The sequence below is a fragment of the Arvicanthis niloticus genome, chromosome 22 (assembly GCF_011762505.2).
Source record: "Arvicanthis niloticus isolate mArvNil1 chromosome 22, mArvNil1.pat.X, whole genome shotgun sequence".
Classification (NCBI taxonomy): domain Eukaryota; kingdom Metazoa; phylum Chordata; class Mammalia; order Rodentia; family Muridae; genus Arvicanthis; species Arvicanthis niloticus.
The window spans coordinates 28,383,328-28,396,256 of record NC_133429.1 but is presented as its reverse complement, the minus strand read 5'-3'; the positions used below and the strand labels follow the sequence as shown (position 1 = coordinate 28,396,256).

The window sequence follows — 12,929 nt, the reverse complement described above, 5'->3', positions numbered from 1 at the left end:
GTTGGGCCTTTCATTATAAAACCGTTGTTTGGTTGTTGGAGTATTTTTTAAATATATTTGTACTTTTTTATTTTATTTCATATATTCTCATTACAGGTTTTCTTCCCTCCCAGTTCCTCCCCATCTTCCCTCCCATCTGGGTCCACTGCCTCCTTTCTGTCTCTAATTAGAAAAAAATAAAACAGGTGTCTAAAGGATAATACGAAAATCAGTATCATAAGATACTATTGTTTGCACCCTCAAGAATCCCATAAAAACAGTATGAAAGCCATATTATATACACAAAGGGATTTATGGTAAATGTGTGTGTGTGTGTGTGTGTGTGTGTGTGTGTGTGTGTGTGTGTGTCAGAGAGAAGGAGAGGGAGAGGAGAGAAAATTAAAAAAGGGGAAAACATGACATTATGAGACGGGGAACTTGCAAAGATACTGTTGGGTTTGTTTTCTGTTCTCCATCTAGTGATGGACATGCTGCCTGCCAGCCTGCCCTTTAAGGGAGTTAGTTCCGTTTTCCCTGTGAGAAACCCTTGCAGAAAACTCAATTTCCATTTGCAAGTAGTTTTCAACCAGAGCTTCCTTCTGAGGTAGTGCCCACTTCTCCTTTCAGCTCTTGAACCCCATCTGGTGCAGAACCCTGTAAACCTTGTGCATGCTGCCTCAGTTTCCATGAGTCTGTATATGCGGAGAGTTTTCTGATTTAGATGGCCTTGTCTTCTTGGTGTTCTCCATTTCTTCTGGCTCTTTTACACTTTCTGCTTCTGCTTCTGCTTCTCCTTCTTCCATTTGGAGTTCCCTGACCCTCGAGAGGAGGGATTTGATGGAGACATCCAATTTAGAGCCAAGTGTTCCAAGGTCTCACTTTCTGTATAATGTGTGTATGAGTGTTATTTGTTCCCATCTGCTGCAGGAGGAAGCTTCTCTGATGATGGCTGAACAATGCACTGACCTTTGAGTATAGCAAAATGGCATTAGTTTCTTTGTCTTCCCAAAGTATAGTGACTTTATCGACGTAAGGTGTTTGAGCCTTAGCAAGTTGTGTATGTCTGAGTTAATTGGCAGTAGAAATGTTGGGTTTCTTTGTCCTTGTTTGAACCATGTAAATGCAGTTGAGCCAAATGGCAATGCACAAATAACATTACAGCTTCTTAAAACAATGAAAAAATAAGAACTCATACAGCTGTTCCATTCCAGAAAAGGGATCACAGTGACAGGAACGATGATGCTTCAGTGTTGTTAGCAATGAAGTCATACTGTTCTTCAATAAATTGCCAGCTGTTGTATTTTCTTCCTCTTAGAAAGATGGGCCCGCAATAAATGTCTAGTATATCATTAGTTGTCTCCTATGGTTACACTAAGCAGGAAGACTGTTGAATTTTAAGTTGTTTTTGCTAAATCTTATATAAATAGTTTTTGGCAAATTGGTTAATATCACAGCTGAAGCTCAACCACAAGGTAGCTGTTGTTGAGCAAATACATTTGATAACATTAACAAGCTGTCAGTTGACAGACTTGGAATGCACTGCTAAACATCTTGTCACCACTTCATTTTCATCACTGTTTGACTGCCTCAGTGACTGATTGGCTCTCAGGAGATTATTTATGGCCACTGGAAGAGGAAAGAATTTTCTTTAAATAATCCTTATTTTTCCCATCTGCAGGATATGCTAAAGAAAAGTGGGGATTTCCAATGTGTCACTATCTGAAAGAGGAGAGATGGTGCTGTGGGCGGAATGCGAGAATGTCAGCGTGTTTGGTATGTCTGCTTCCTAGAAAATATGAGGACTTTATCCAGAGCTTATGCAATTCTTTATTGTTGGCAACAATTGTTTAACAGCCATCAGTGTTCCTGAACATTGCAATTGTGAAAATATGATAAAGGTATTCACCCATCCACTTAACATGCAGTGTAATAGAATAGTTTTTGTGTGGCTGTTTTATTTATGATATGAAGTATATCAACTGTAAGTCTTAAACACAGAATTAGTTCAGCACTTTATTATATAGACCTTGACAGTGTCTGTATATTTGTAAATCTTTGCATATTCTAATTTTTATAGAATAGGAAAATATTAAACTGTTTTTATTTTGTTTGATTTGAATGGTGTCCTTAAATATAGAACATTTAGCCCTTGTCGTTGTTTGCCTATGTTACCATGTGAGTTTACAAAAGGGCAAGCTAGATGTTAAGGGTGAGTATTTACCACCAGAAAGCTTAAATGATCCAGTTAGTTAAGAAGAATGAACCTAGGAAACTCAATTGGAGAACCAATTGATATTATAGTGTTATATTCTTAAATATTCTGAACATAGTGTTCTTATCACATACACACAAAAAAACTACAATAATGGAGATGTGAAATGGCTTACCTGAACTAATCATTTTACTATGTATATGTGGGCATCACTATATGTTGGTTTACATAAACATAGAATAAGTTTTTAAAAATAAGATACAGTTGGTTGAACACTTTGTTTAATGTCCAACCATTAGATGAATGAATTCTCTCAAAGCCCATTACTACTACATTACTGGCTTACTATTATGTGCATATAAGTAACTGCAGAGGTTTTGTATCCTATGAATAGCTTAAACATCTATTTCTTCTCAAATAATTTTCTCACATAGCACATTTAACATACTTCTCTGGAAATTTCTCTTCTTTCTTCATTTTATGTGTAAGTGAAACACTGAGATTGTTGTTAGAGTAACAGTCATTCCTGGAAGGCCATGATCGTGGAATGCTGCTCACCAGGCATTCACCTAAAGGCAAGAAATTGGAATAGACAGTTTTAGGGGAGTTAACTTGATGAACATTTGTTGTGTAACATACATGGAAGCACATTTCCATATGGTGAGCATCCCCCACCCGATCTATGTGGCATGAGGAACGGAGGTATGAGTAACGGGTCAAGTAGGGTTAGCTTGTGATCACTTGCCAACTAGCCTCCCATTTTCAGGTAGACTTCTGCTCATGGTCATGCCAGTGATCCTGTGTGTATATAAAAACTGCACTTACACAAGATAGTCTGTACAGTTCATTCTAATTCAAAACCTGTTTGAACTATAGCTCAAAACCTATTATGGAAACCTTAAAATCTGAAGCAAAACATGGAGTTTTAAAATTTTAGTAGCAAGCTTATGTGTATCAGTTATACTTTATCTATCTTCTGTTTGGTTTGTTTTTAATTAAAATTTAAAAACAAATTTTAGTTAAATTCTTAACTTCTAATAATTGTGGAAATGCATATCTAAGAGATGAAAAGTTTTATAAGGGCTTTATTCCACATATAAATTATATGGTAAATATATATATTTAATGATTTTTAAGTGCTAGGATATGTTTTTATAAAATATCTGAGTTCTTAAGTATAAATGTAAAATCAGTAACATAAATTTACATAAGTGTGCTACAATGCTCTATTAATTATATTTGTGTCACTGTGACTATAATTCCTAACGGTGACAATGTAAGAAAGCTTTCTTTTGGCTCACAGTTTCACGGGGTCTCAGTTCACTATGTCAGGAAAGGCAGGGTAAGGTAGCCCAGTTCATGTTAGTAAGAGCATAGTGTTCACACCACTGCACATCTGGAAGCAGAGCCACCATGACTCTCTAGAAACTGGGTATAACCTTCAAACATCCATCACTAATAATTGATTTCAACCAGCTGACTGTCTCTGATACATTCCATAGCCTCCCAAAATAACAGCAGCACCTAGCAAGCATTCAGAACCCTTGGAGACAAGCACACTTTTAACAAGTTCATTTCTTCTGACACTAGACCCTATGAAAATGCTTTAAATTCATATAACACACAGATTATATCTCTCCCCTAAAATACTCTTACACCTACAAACTGTTCATGTTTATTTGGGAAAGATGAAATCAAGAGATCAAGGGGGTAACTTACTGGTACAATACCTGCTTAGTTAGAACCTGGGTTTAATTCCCAACACTGGAGGAAAACTAAAAAAAAATGAAATTACATGTCCCACAAACTATAAGATATCACAAAAAAGTTTATAAATACATCTTTGACTATATCATATATAAGAGCAGCTTTGGATCTGATTACACCAAACACCAGTCAGACTCTGCCGTATTTCCTGCTAGTTCTTTCTACAATTCAGAGTGTATAATTAGAATATAAATGTGTTTTTATATATGACACGTTTCCATTACAAATTAGTCGTAATTTATACAAGCATATGAGGTAACATTCTTTAATAATATTAATGCTTTTAACTATGTAAACTTATATGTTATCACTTACTTAATCTTTTTGATTGTCACTATTGCAAATTCTTGTAGAGTATATTTATAAATCTCCTAAGACTAAATATGTCAGCTGACTTTGTCCTGTTTCTTTCTTCTTTAAGGCGTTGGAGCGGGTTGCAGTTGGCCAAGGGGTAAGTGAGAGTGTTTAATGTAGCTGATGAACAAATGTAGGTTTTCCCTCAAGCCCTCTTCAGACTTGACCTGCTGTTGAACTTGAAACCTGGTGGATTTTAATAAATATCACCTCTGCTTGTCATCGCTGCACATTCTAGTGTATACATGCTCTGTGTATTTAAAGTAAAGTAAACTTTCAGCATGATACATTAAGGTTTGAGGGACGTTTACCCTTTGCCCTCGTCCTATGTATCACATACAAAATACATGTGTCAGAGGGTACACATTCTTGTTTTTTCCTCATTTAAAATATACTGTAAGTGTTAGGCGGATTTATTACTTGTCAAAAAAGAAAAGTCAATTCTAAGACGCATCCAGTTTATTCCTAGAATAGCCAGGTACAGGCTGCATGGGAAATGTTGACAGTCTTCCCCTCCCTCCCATCTGTACTCACCAGGATGGAGCAGACTAGTTAGTCCAAAAATGAGCTTTGAGCACTGGAAGGCACTCTATAACTCACATCATTTCTCTTGGAAAGCAACTGTAAAGCATCATTTGCTCACAATAACTTGGGAATCATAGTTGGTTTTGTCCTGTTTGCTTTTCTCTGTGAATTTTACGTGTGTGTGTGTGTGTGTGTGTGTGTGTGTGTGTGTGTGTCTTGTTTAAAATGTAGATGCATATCATACAGTCTGTCATTACTTTCTCATTCAACTCTTTATTTTTTATAAAATATACATTTACTTAAAGTATCTTTTTGTATTATATATATTATCTCAATATAAAGGAGAAATTGTCATCTCCTCTGTAGCTATGCCAGCAAAAAGTGCAGAACTTTGTAAGTAGTTTGTAACTAACAATTTTTCAAACAAGTAAATTTACAAAACTACTTGGCATTTCAGTAAGACACTATAATGTCTTCCTCTCTATTTAACAACAAGATCAGGCTTGTAATGTTTACTAGACCCCAAGTCTTTAGTATTAACTTTGTTTCTAAGTTTCAATTATTCTTATACATATATCTTCATTTTTTTTTCAGCTGCCTACTGAATCACTCTTCTATCGTGCTGTTCTTCAGAATATTATTAAAGATTATTATGGCATCAACAAATGGTATGAGAATTTTATTTTGTCATTTTGCTGGGGCCCAGAGATAGTTTACCTATAACATGAAATACCTTTGGTTCAATATCAAGCAACCACACAATGAGTAAATAAATAAAATACCTGTGTTATATTGTTTTTTTTTTAATATTTGGGTTAATTTATGAAGGATAAATTATAATTAGTTTTACTTTGTTTATTCTTTGGGGGAAAAAACATTTTGGAGAGTGCATAGGGTTTATTAATGATTACTAAAGGATAATTAGTGTAGCCCAGAATTGGCCCAAGCAAAGAGCAGCAAGAGTATCCTAACGGTAAGTACATTTCATCATCTGCAACAGTGGAATGATAGTGCCAGCCTCAGGGGTTTTCCACAAGCAAGAATGTGACCGTGAAAGTAAAGCATGCGGTACAGTGTCTGGCAGTCAGTAGAAGTGAGGAGTTGCTGCTTCCTCCATTAGTAACAGCTTGTTCTATTAATATCAAAGGCCTTGGATAATCCTTCCAGTGATCCTTTGTTACTAAAGCGGACACTGACACTCAGATACTTAACGAGAGTCCATCAGAAACCCAAGAAGTCCATGATTCAACTGGGCTCAAACCAAGGTATTAGGTTGCCAAATAGAAACATTTTTGAATGCAAATACCCAGGTTTGCAAGTTTCCGTTGAGTGGAGTTTAAATTGGACAGGGCATCTCTCGACATGTGGCTGAACTCTTGGGACCGCAGAGCAGAAAGATGCAGTGAGGAAAACTACAGCCTGGAGGTTGCAGGGTATACTTTTTCAGTGTTAGGGAAGATTGTACAATGACTTGTGAGCATATTCAACCCTCTGTCTTCTTTCTTCCAACCCAACTTTCTGCCCGTTCCCTCTGTCCCCACATCCAGGTTAATTTGTGCTGCCCAAATAATTTTAGATGTGAGTTCTTTCTCTGGGGTGCAGTTGGCTTACCAAACAGGGACTATACTAACTAAGCCTTCCTTTCCTAGCATATGTCAGCTGCTAATAGTCCTCAGTTAGGGGTGGGGCTTTGTACCCAATTCCCCTCTCCTTACTAGGATTAAGTCTGGCTTCAGCTCTTGTGTATGCTGTCACAGCTGCTATAAGTTTCTCTGTGCAGCTGCCCTACTGTGCACTGAAGACCTGTTTTCTTGGAGTCATCTACCCACTCTGGCTCTTAAGCTCTTCTGCCCTCTTCTGCATTGTAGAGTCCTGTTGGTTAAGGCTAAGGCTGAAGAGAAAACTGGCACTCTGCTCTCTGGTGATTAGAAGTACCTTCTCACGAACAACTTAGTCGTACAGAGACCACATGAGAAGCTTAATTTCCTCCCTGTCAAGCTGCCCCTGCCCCTTTCTCCTACCAAACACAGTAAAACAAAGATTGAGAATTTACAGTATTTCTCAACAGTAATCAGATACTCCAGTGTCGATGGAGATCACTTGGGGTCATAGCAGTAGCAAGGATGACCTCCACCAAGCATGTAGAGTATCCATAGAGACCGACTCTGCAGCTGTTTATAGCACTTTATTCATAGATATACAAACTGAAGCAAACAAACAAATAGATGTCCATCAGTGGATCTGTTGTTAAAACAGCCCTTGATAGCTCCTGTCAGAGACTACTCACTGGGCAGCAAAACAGAACGAAATATTGTTATATACAACAACCTGGCTGAATCTCCAGAGAATGTTGTTGGAGGAAAAAAAAATTATAAAAGTATATATAATGTGTGATTCTGTTTTTACCCATTCCTGGGGATAGAACATAGCTCACTGGAAGAACAGTATGCACAATTACATGGGTTTAGTCACTGCACCACTACAGGGCAAGGTGTTGGGAACAACAAAGTAGACCCGTTCAGTACATTCTTGAAATGACAAAGTTATAGAAGTTGCAAGGTACTGCTGATTTCTGGGGGAAAGGGGAAGCAGGTAGGATGGGAAGGAGTGGGTGTGGTTGTAAGACCCTGCTGTAGTGGAGATGCTGTCCAGGCTCTTAGATCAGTGTCTACTACTGTACCGAGGCATGGGAAGCTACATTCAGGGTACACTTAGGCATCTTCTTTCTTTCAACTTTGTGTGAGCTTACATTTTATGATAAAACATTTCATAAAAGCAATGGGAGACAGAACATACAGCAATGGCCCACATAAGAATCCTAGATGTAAATAAAGTAACAGTAAATGACAAAATGAAGGAAAAGGAGGGTGGAGCATGACTTTGAAAGAAAGAGAGGTGCATGTATGGGAGGGCTTGGAAAGTCTTTTAAATAAATGTATGGAGCAGAAAAAACCTACAAATTATTAAACAGGAGATCTTAGAATTAGAGTCAGATTTTCAGAAAGATGGTTCTTTACCCAGGCATCATTTAAAAGCATAATTTTTAAATACCACTAGAATATTAACTAAAAATGTCAGCCGTATCTGGGCATAGTCAAACACACCATAGCCCCAGCTCATCAAGAGACTGAGGCAAGAGTATTAAAGTTTAAAGGCAGACTAGACCATATAGAGAAATTCTGCCCGAGTGACCAGAAAAGAGAAAGAAAAATAGTATATCTAATTAGAAGCCTAACTATGGTAAGTGACGACACTCATGAGGATTGCAATAAAAGAGAAAATGTATGTACCAAAAAACTAAAATGCAAGCTCTCAAGCAGAATACAGGCTCCCTGGGATCCAGAACCTTTAAGGGCAAACACAGTGCATGGATGTGTTAGTACATACACAGAGTTTACCAGCACGTATACAAGAAAGCTGAATACCAAGTAGAGCTAAGACAGTCCTGGAGCGGAGGAGGTGAAGGTGGGGGAGAGGTAGGCGCCGTCCTCTTGGTAGCTTTATACATGGGAAGGAATAAGGTGGCAGGACGGTACAGCACAGTGCAGGGGGGGTCTCGAGCTCTTTAAGTTCTTGGACACTTTGATACAACTGTAGTCCTGTGCTTTAGTAATCATGCAGAGTCTCCCTTCATTCACTTATATCCTCACTTTTTGCGTGTTGGGGATGAACCCAAACATGCTCGGCAAACATTTTACTGCTGCACTGCATCACTGTTGTCTTCCCCACATTGTTCTCGTCTGTAATGAGGGTCATAAGAAGCAGATCGTTTTTTCTGTTTAAGTTATGAGTTTCCAAGTTTACTCATATTTTTTATATTATATTTTTATATTATATTTTTTAGTCTTACCAAATAGTAAAATAAAAACCTAGATCTTTAAAACTTTTTCACGAAATTACAGCAAATTCTTTCATCTGTACAGTGTAGTCAATTTAAAATTCCAAGGACTTTACCTTTTAAACTGAAATGTAATTTGAATATTTACAAAGGACAGTCTCATACATGATGTTTGAAGTCTTTAATGTGTATTAGCATGTAAAAGGTACCAGGTGAGTCCATGGCTCTCTGGTGGTGCTGGAGAAACTGAGCCTTGAACATTCTCTTCTTTGTGTGCTTGCATTCCTTTATCCCGTGTTCTCAAACTGCACACAGCTGTTGGCCGGAGAGCATGTGTGCCATCCCCGTGCTCATGCTCGGAGGGCTGTATTCAGGGAGAGCGTGTGAGCAGTGCTGCCCTGCTCTGAGTCGAATCTTAATTAGATCTAATGTATTCTCTTCTATTAAAAGAAAGACCGCCTTCCTCCTTAGCATGCTGACCGTGCTTGGTTCTCACATAGGGCCCCTGTAATCTGCCCTGAATTTCCTCTCAGTTTTCTTTAAACCCTTACATTTTTCTAACATACAGAAATTATTTGATAATGTTTCACCTTTATATAGCCAGTCTAAAAGATACTCATTGTCGCATTGAAAGCCACTTCTGATCAGTCACGTGTATCCTTCCCACTTACTATACCCCTGGCTCTTGGAGTGGCTGCCCATGCTCCCTGGCTGGTCTAGATTGTTGCATTCCTTGGGTAACTATTTCTGTGTCTCTCGTGCTTTTTGGGACACTTTGATCTACCTAGCATATTCTCTTCTTACCCATTTCTGCCACCTTTTCCCCCAGAACATGTAGCACATGGCATATTTAGTGTCCTTTCAACTCCACACAGGAGTTTTATTTTTTAATTTTTAAACCTTCTTTCTGCCCATTATACATAAACTATAATAAATGGCTTCTAATGAGTTTCAAAGTAAAATGATTTGTCCCTCTCCTCAACCACCTGTTAGCTGAAAAGTCCTCTTCAGACCACATTTCCCCTTATTGTTCATCTCCCAACTCACTTGGTCGTACATGCTTCCTTTCCTTTCCAGAATATAAAAGGACTCTTACTACTTTTCTGCTTCCCTTGAGTATATTCTGCTTTGTTTGACTTCCCCCACTGGAGCAAACAAGCCTTTTCAGGAGCCTTGATTTTCCTGTTGCTGATACCACACGCATGACTCCGCTCTTAGCCTTCTTTGCCTGAGATCTGTGTTGCCCGCAGTTTACCGGTCTGTGTTGGAGCATACTTCTCTCCTATTCTAGTGAAACAATTGCTTGATGTTTCTTTAAAATGCCAGAAGAGTTAGGGCGTTGCATCTCTCTTCCCTGGCAGGAACATGGCAGCATCCAGGCAGGCCTGGTGCAGGTGGAGCTGAAAGTTCTACATCCTCATCTGAAGGCTGCTAGTAGAAGACTCACTTCCAGGCAGCTAGGATGAGGGTCTTAAAGCCCAGGGTTTTAAGACACACCTACTCCAACAGGGCCACACCTTCTAATAGTGCCACTCCCTGAGCCAACCATATACAAACTGTAACATATACCATATAGTAGATAATTTGGGGACACTGGATTAAAGGATAGGGTTGTATTTTGTTATTGTCGTTAGGTTGCTTGCTTGTGTTTTTCTTTCACAAATGAAAGATTAAACCTGTGTCTGTGTCCATATCTCTGTTGATGTGTGTGCCTTTGTGTTCAAGTGCATACAGGTGCACATGGAGACCAACAGCTGATGTCTGGTCCTTCCTTGACCATTCTCCTTTAAGACAAGTTCTACCACTAAAACTGAAGTTCATGATTTGTCTAGGCTGGTTGGCCTATCTGTCTCCATCTCTCCAGCTTACCAGGGCCGGGGTTAAAGGCACAGCTGCTGTGTCGAGGTTTTTACCACAGGTCCCCATGCTTGAACACCAGGTACTAACCAACTGAGCATCTACACAGGTTCTTGAACATTTTGCTTTTTACATAACATATTTTTAAAAGAAATTATTACATCTCTGTTTTTGTTTGTTTCATTCAGTTTGGGAGATGCTGTCCATGCAGCATGGCACTGTGTGGAGGACAGCTTGTAGGAGAGAGCTCTTTGCTTCCACCACATGGGTCCTGGGAATGGATCAGGTCATGAGACTTGGTGGCAGTGCTTTTACTTGTTGAGCCACCTCACCAGTCCCCCTCGAAGATTTTTATGTGATGAAAATAAAGTGCCTGTGAGTAGGGAATTTCAGAAAAAGACTGGAGAGGTGAGTCAGTAGATATGGCCACTCGCTCTTCATCCAGAAGACCAGAGTCAGAGTCAGTTCACAGCACCCGTGTTGGGCTGGGAACATCATTTGTAAATTCTAGCTCTAAGAGAGCTTCTGTCTTCTGGTGCTGCCTCTCTTGCACATACGTGCACACACATACACGTACACGTAAGTCTAAACGAAAGGGTTTCAGAGATACAGAAAAGAAGGAAAACAATAACTCAGATCCTTAATCTTATGCATCTTCTGAAGGGAAATATTACTTAAATAACAAAAAGATTTCTATTTTATTGAAATATTTCAACATAAATTAAAACAGTGAATATGCGATGTAAGTAATAAAATTATCCATGCAGACTGTAAATAACATCTTGTTTCATAATGAAAAAAATGAAAATTTTCATTTCATTTTATGTTTATTTATAATTAAGGCACTTTATATTTAAGGCTGTTATATTCTGAATTTATCTAGGCAGATTTCATTGTTATAAATGATGATTATAAAACTGGAGGTACAGACTAGTTACAGCAAGTTTTTACAAAATGACCAACATTACTAAAAAGCATAATATATCCATATTTGATTTGTATATATCTTTATTCCACTCAGTTTTTTTCTGTAATTTAAGTCTTGAAGGTCTTGGGCCTCCATCTTTTTCTCATGTAACTAAAAAAATTCAGTATTTATCCTTAGAATCATAGATGCTTCTAAATGCTTGTCAAGAAAATTCTTTTCTTGCAACTACAAAAGAATAGGTCATATTCTGCATCAGAAATTCCATAACTCCTTTTCCATAAGTGTGACGGGGGTTGCATGGCTATTCTATACGGACATAGGCATAGGAAGGGGCTCTGAAATATCCTTATATCATTTTACCAGTAGCTCACAGGTGACCATTCTTCACTGTAGGTTAATAATATAAAGCACAAGTTTCTTCCTTGCTCTGCAGGATGGAACATTGGCTAGGAGTTACTAACTGAAGTGTAGGAACAGGCATCAGGCAGCTTGCTAAACCTCTCCACGTTATTTTCCTTAATGGCGTTAGTAAGAGCTAGCCGCATAGAACGATTTGAGGGCTAACTTTTAAGGAACAGTGTGTTCTTTACTTTGCCCTTCACATTGTGTTTTCATTTACCATTTTCGCCATGTCCTAACTTATTCTTGTTTCTGTCGTTAGGCTTGCCTTTGTTTGTGTTCCTACAATACATACAGTAAATATAGTAATACATGTTCCTGTTATTCTGTAATACCGTTTGTTAGGTTATTCGATTAATGAATGGATCCACTATTTAGATCCTTCTGTATATGCTGACTATGCTAGGGGCTAGCGATATGCTCATAAACAAAGCAGTAGAACTTTTCTTCAGCTGCTTAGAATAGTGGTTCCCTCAGTTCAACCCCCGGGCCTCACACAGGCTCTCGCAAGCTGATTGCTATCCTCCACATAGGCACCCCAGCACAGCTATGCTCACAGCCGTATATGTCATATCTTGTTCATGAAATGAATACTTACTTGTGATGTGCTAGTGTAGAACTTTTACAGTGAGCTCAAAATTTGGAATTAAGAAGGCAAAAAAAAAAGAATAAAATTGTAATGTTCATTCCCTTTGGAAAAGCCTAGTAAGTTAAAATATCAAGGAGAGAATAATCAGAAAAATAAGAATATGTGAAAGAAATGTTTGTGTCAGGATTGTGATTTCACGTGGAGTGCCAGAGAAGGCTTCCTTAAGGAAGCGGTGCTCGAGGTCGGTTCTGAAGGGAGTCTGGCCTTCAAGGACAGAGCTGGAGAGTGGAATGAATGTTCCAAGAAGAGTGTTTATAGTTTAAAAAGAAGCATGCTCAAAAGCTGTGTGAGCGCCAGTGTTGCCGAGGAGACAGTGTCACACACAGTGGAGAGCTCGGTGGGAACCACAGAGCAGGCTGCACTCCGGGCAGGGCTTGCAGCTTACCCTTATTATTCAAGATGCATGAGATACTCGGGAAGA

The 12,929-nt window shown here is 38.6% G+C and overlaps 1 protein-coding gene across 2 annotated transcripts in view; it reads left to right on the top strand.

The window, feature by feature from the left end:
- The window catches only part of Mettl25 (methyltransferase like 25), a 70,889-nt gene that overhangs the window by 35,732 nt on the left and 22,228 nt on the right, over window positions 1-12,929 (top strand). For both annotated transcript variants that reach the window (XM_076920116.1, XM_076920117.1), the window contains 3 exons: window positions 1,658-1,752; window positions 4,380-4,409; window positions 5,432-5,505. In XM_076920116.1, coding sequence (XP_076776231.1) covers window positions 1,658-1,752; window positions 4,380-4,409; window positions 5,432-5,505 — 199 coding nt within the window. The remainder of the gene's footprint in view (window positions 1-1,657; window positions 1,753-4,379; window positions 4,410-5,431; window positions 5,506-12,929) is intronic.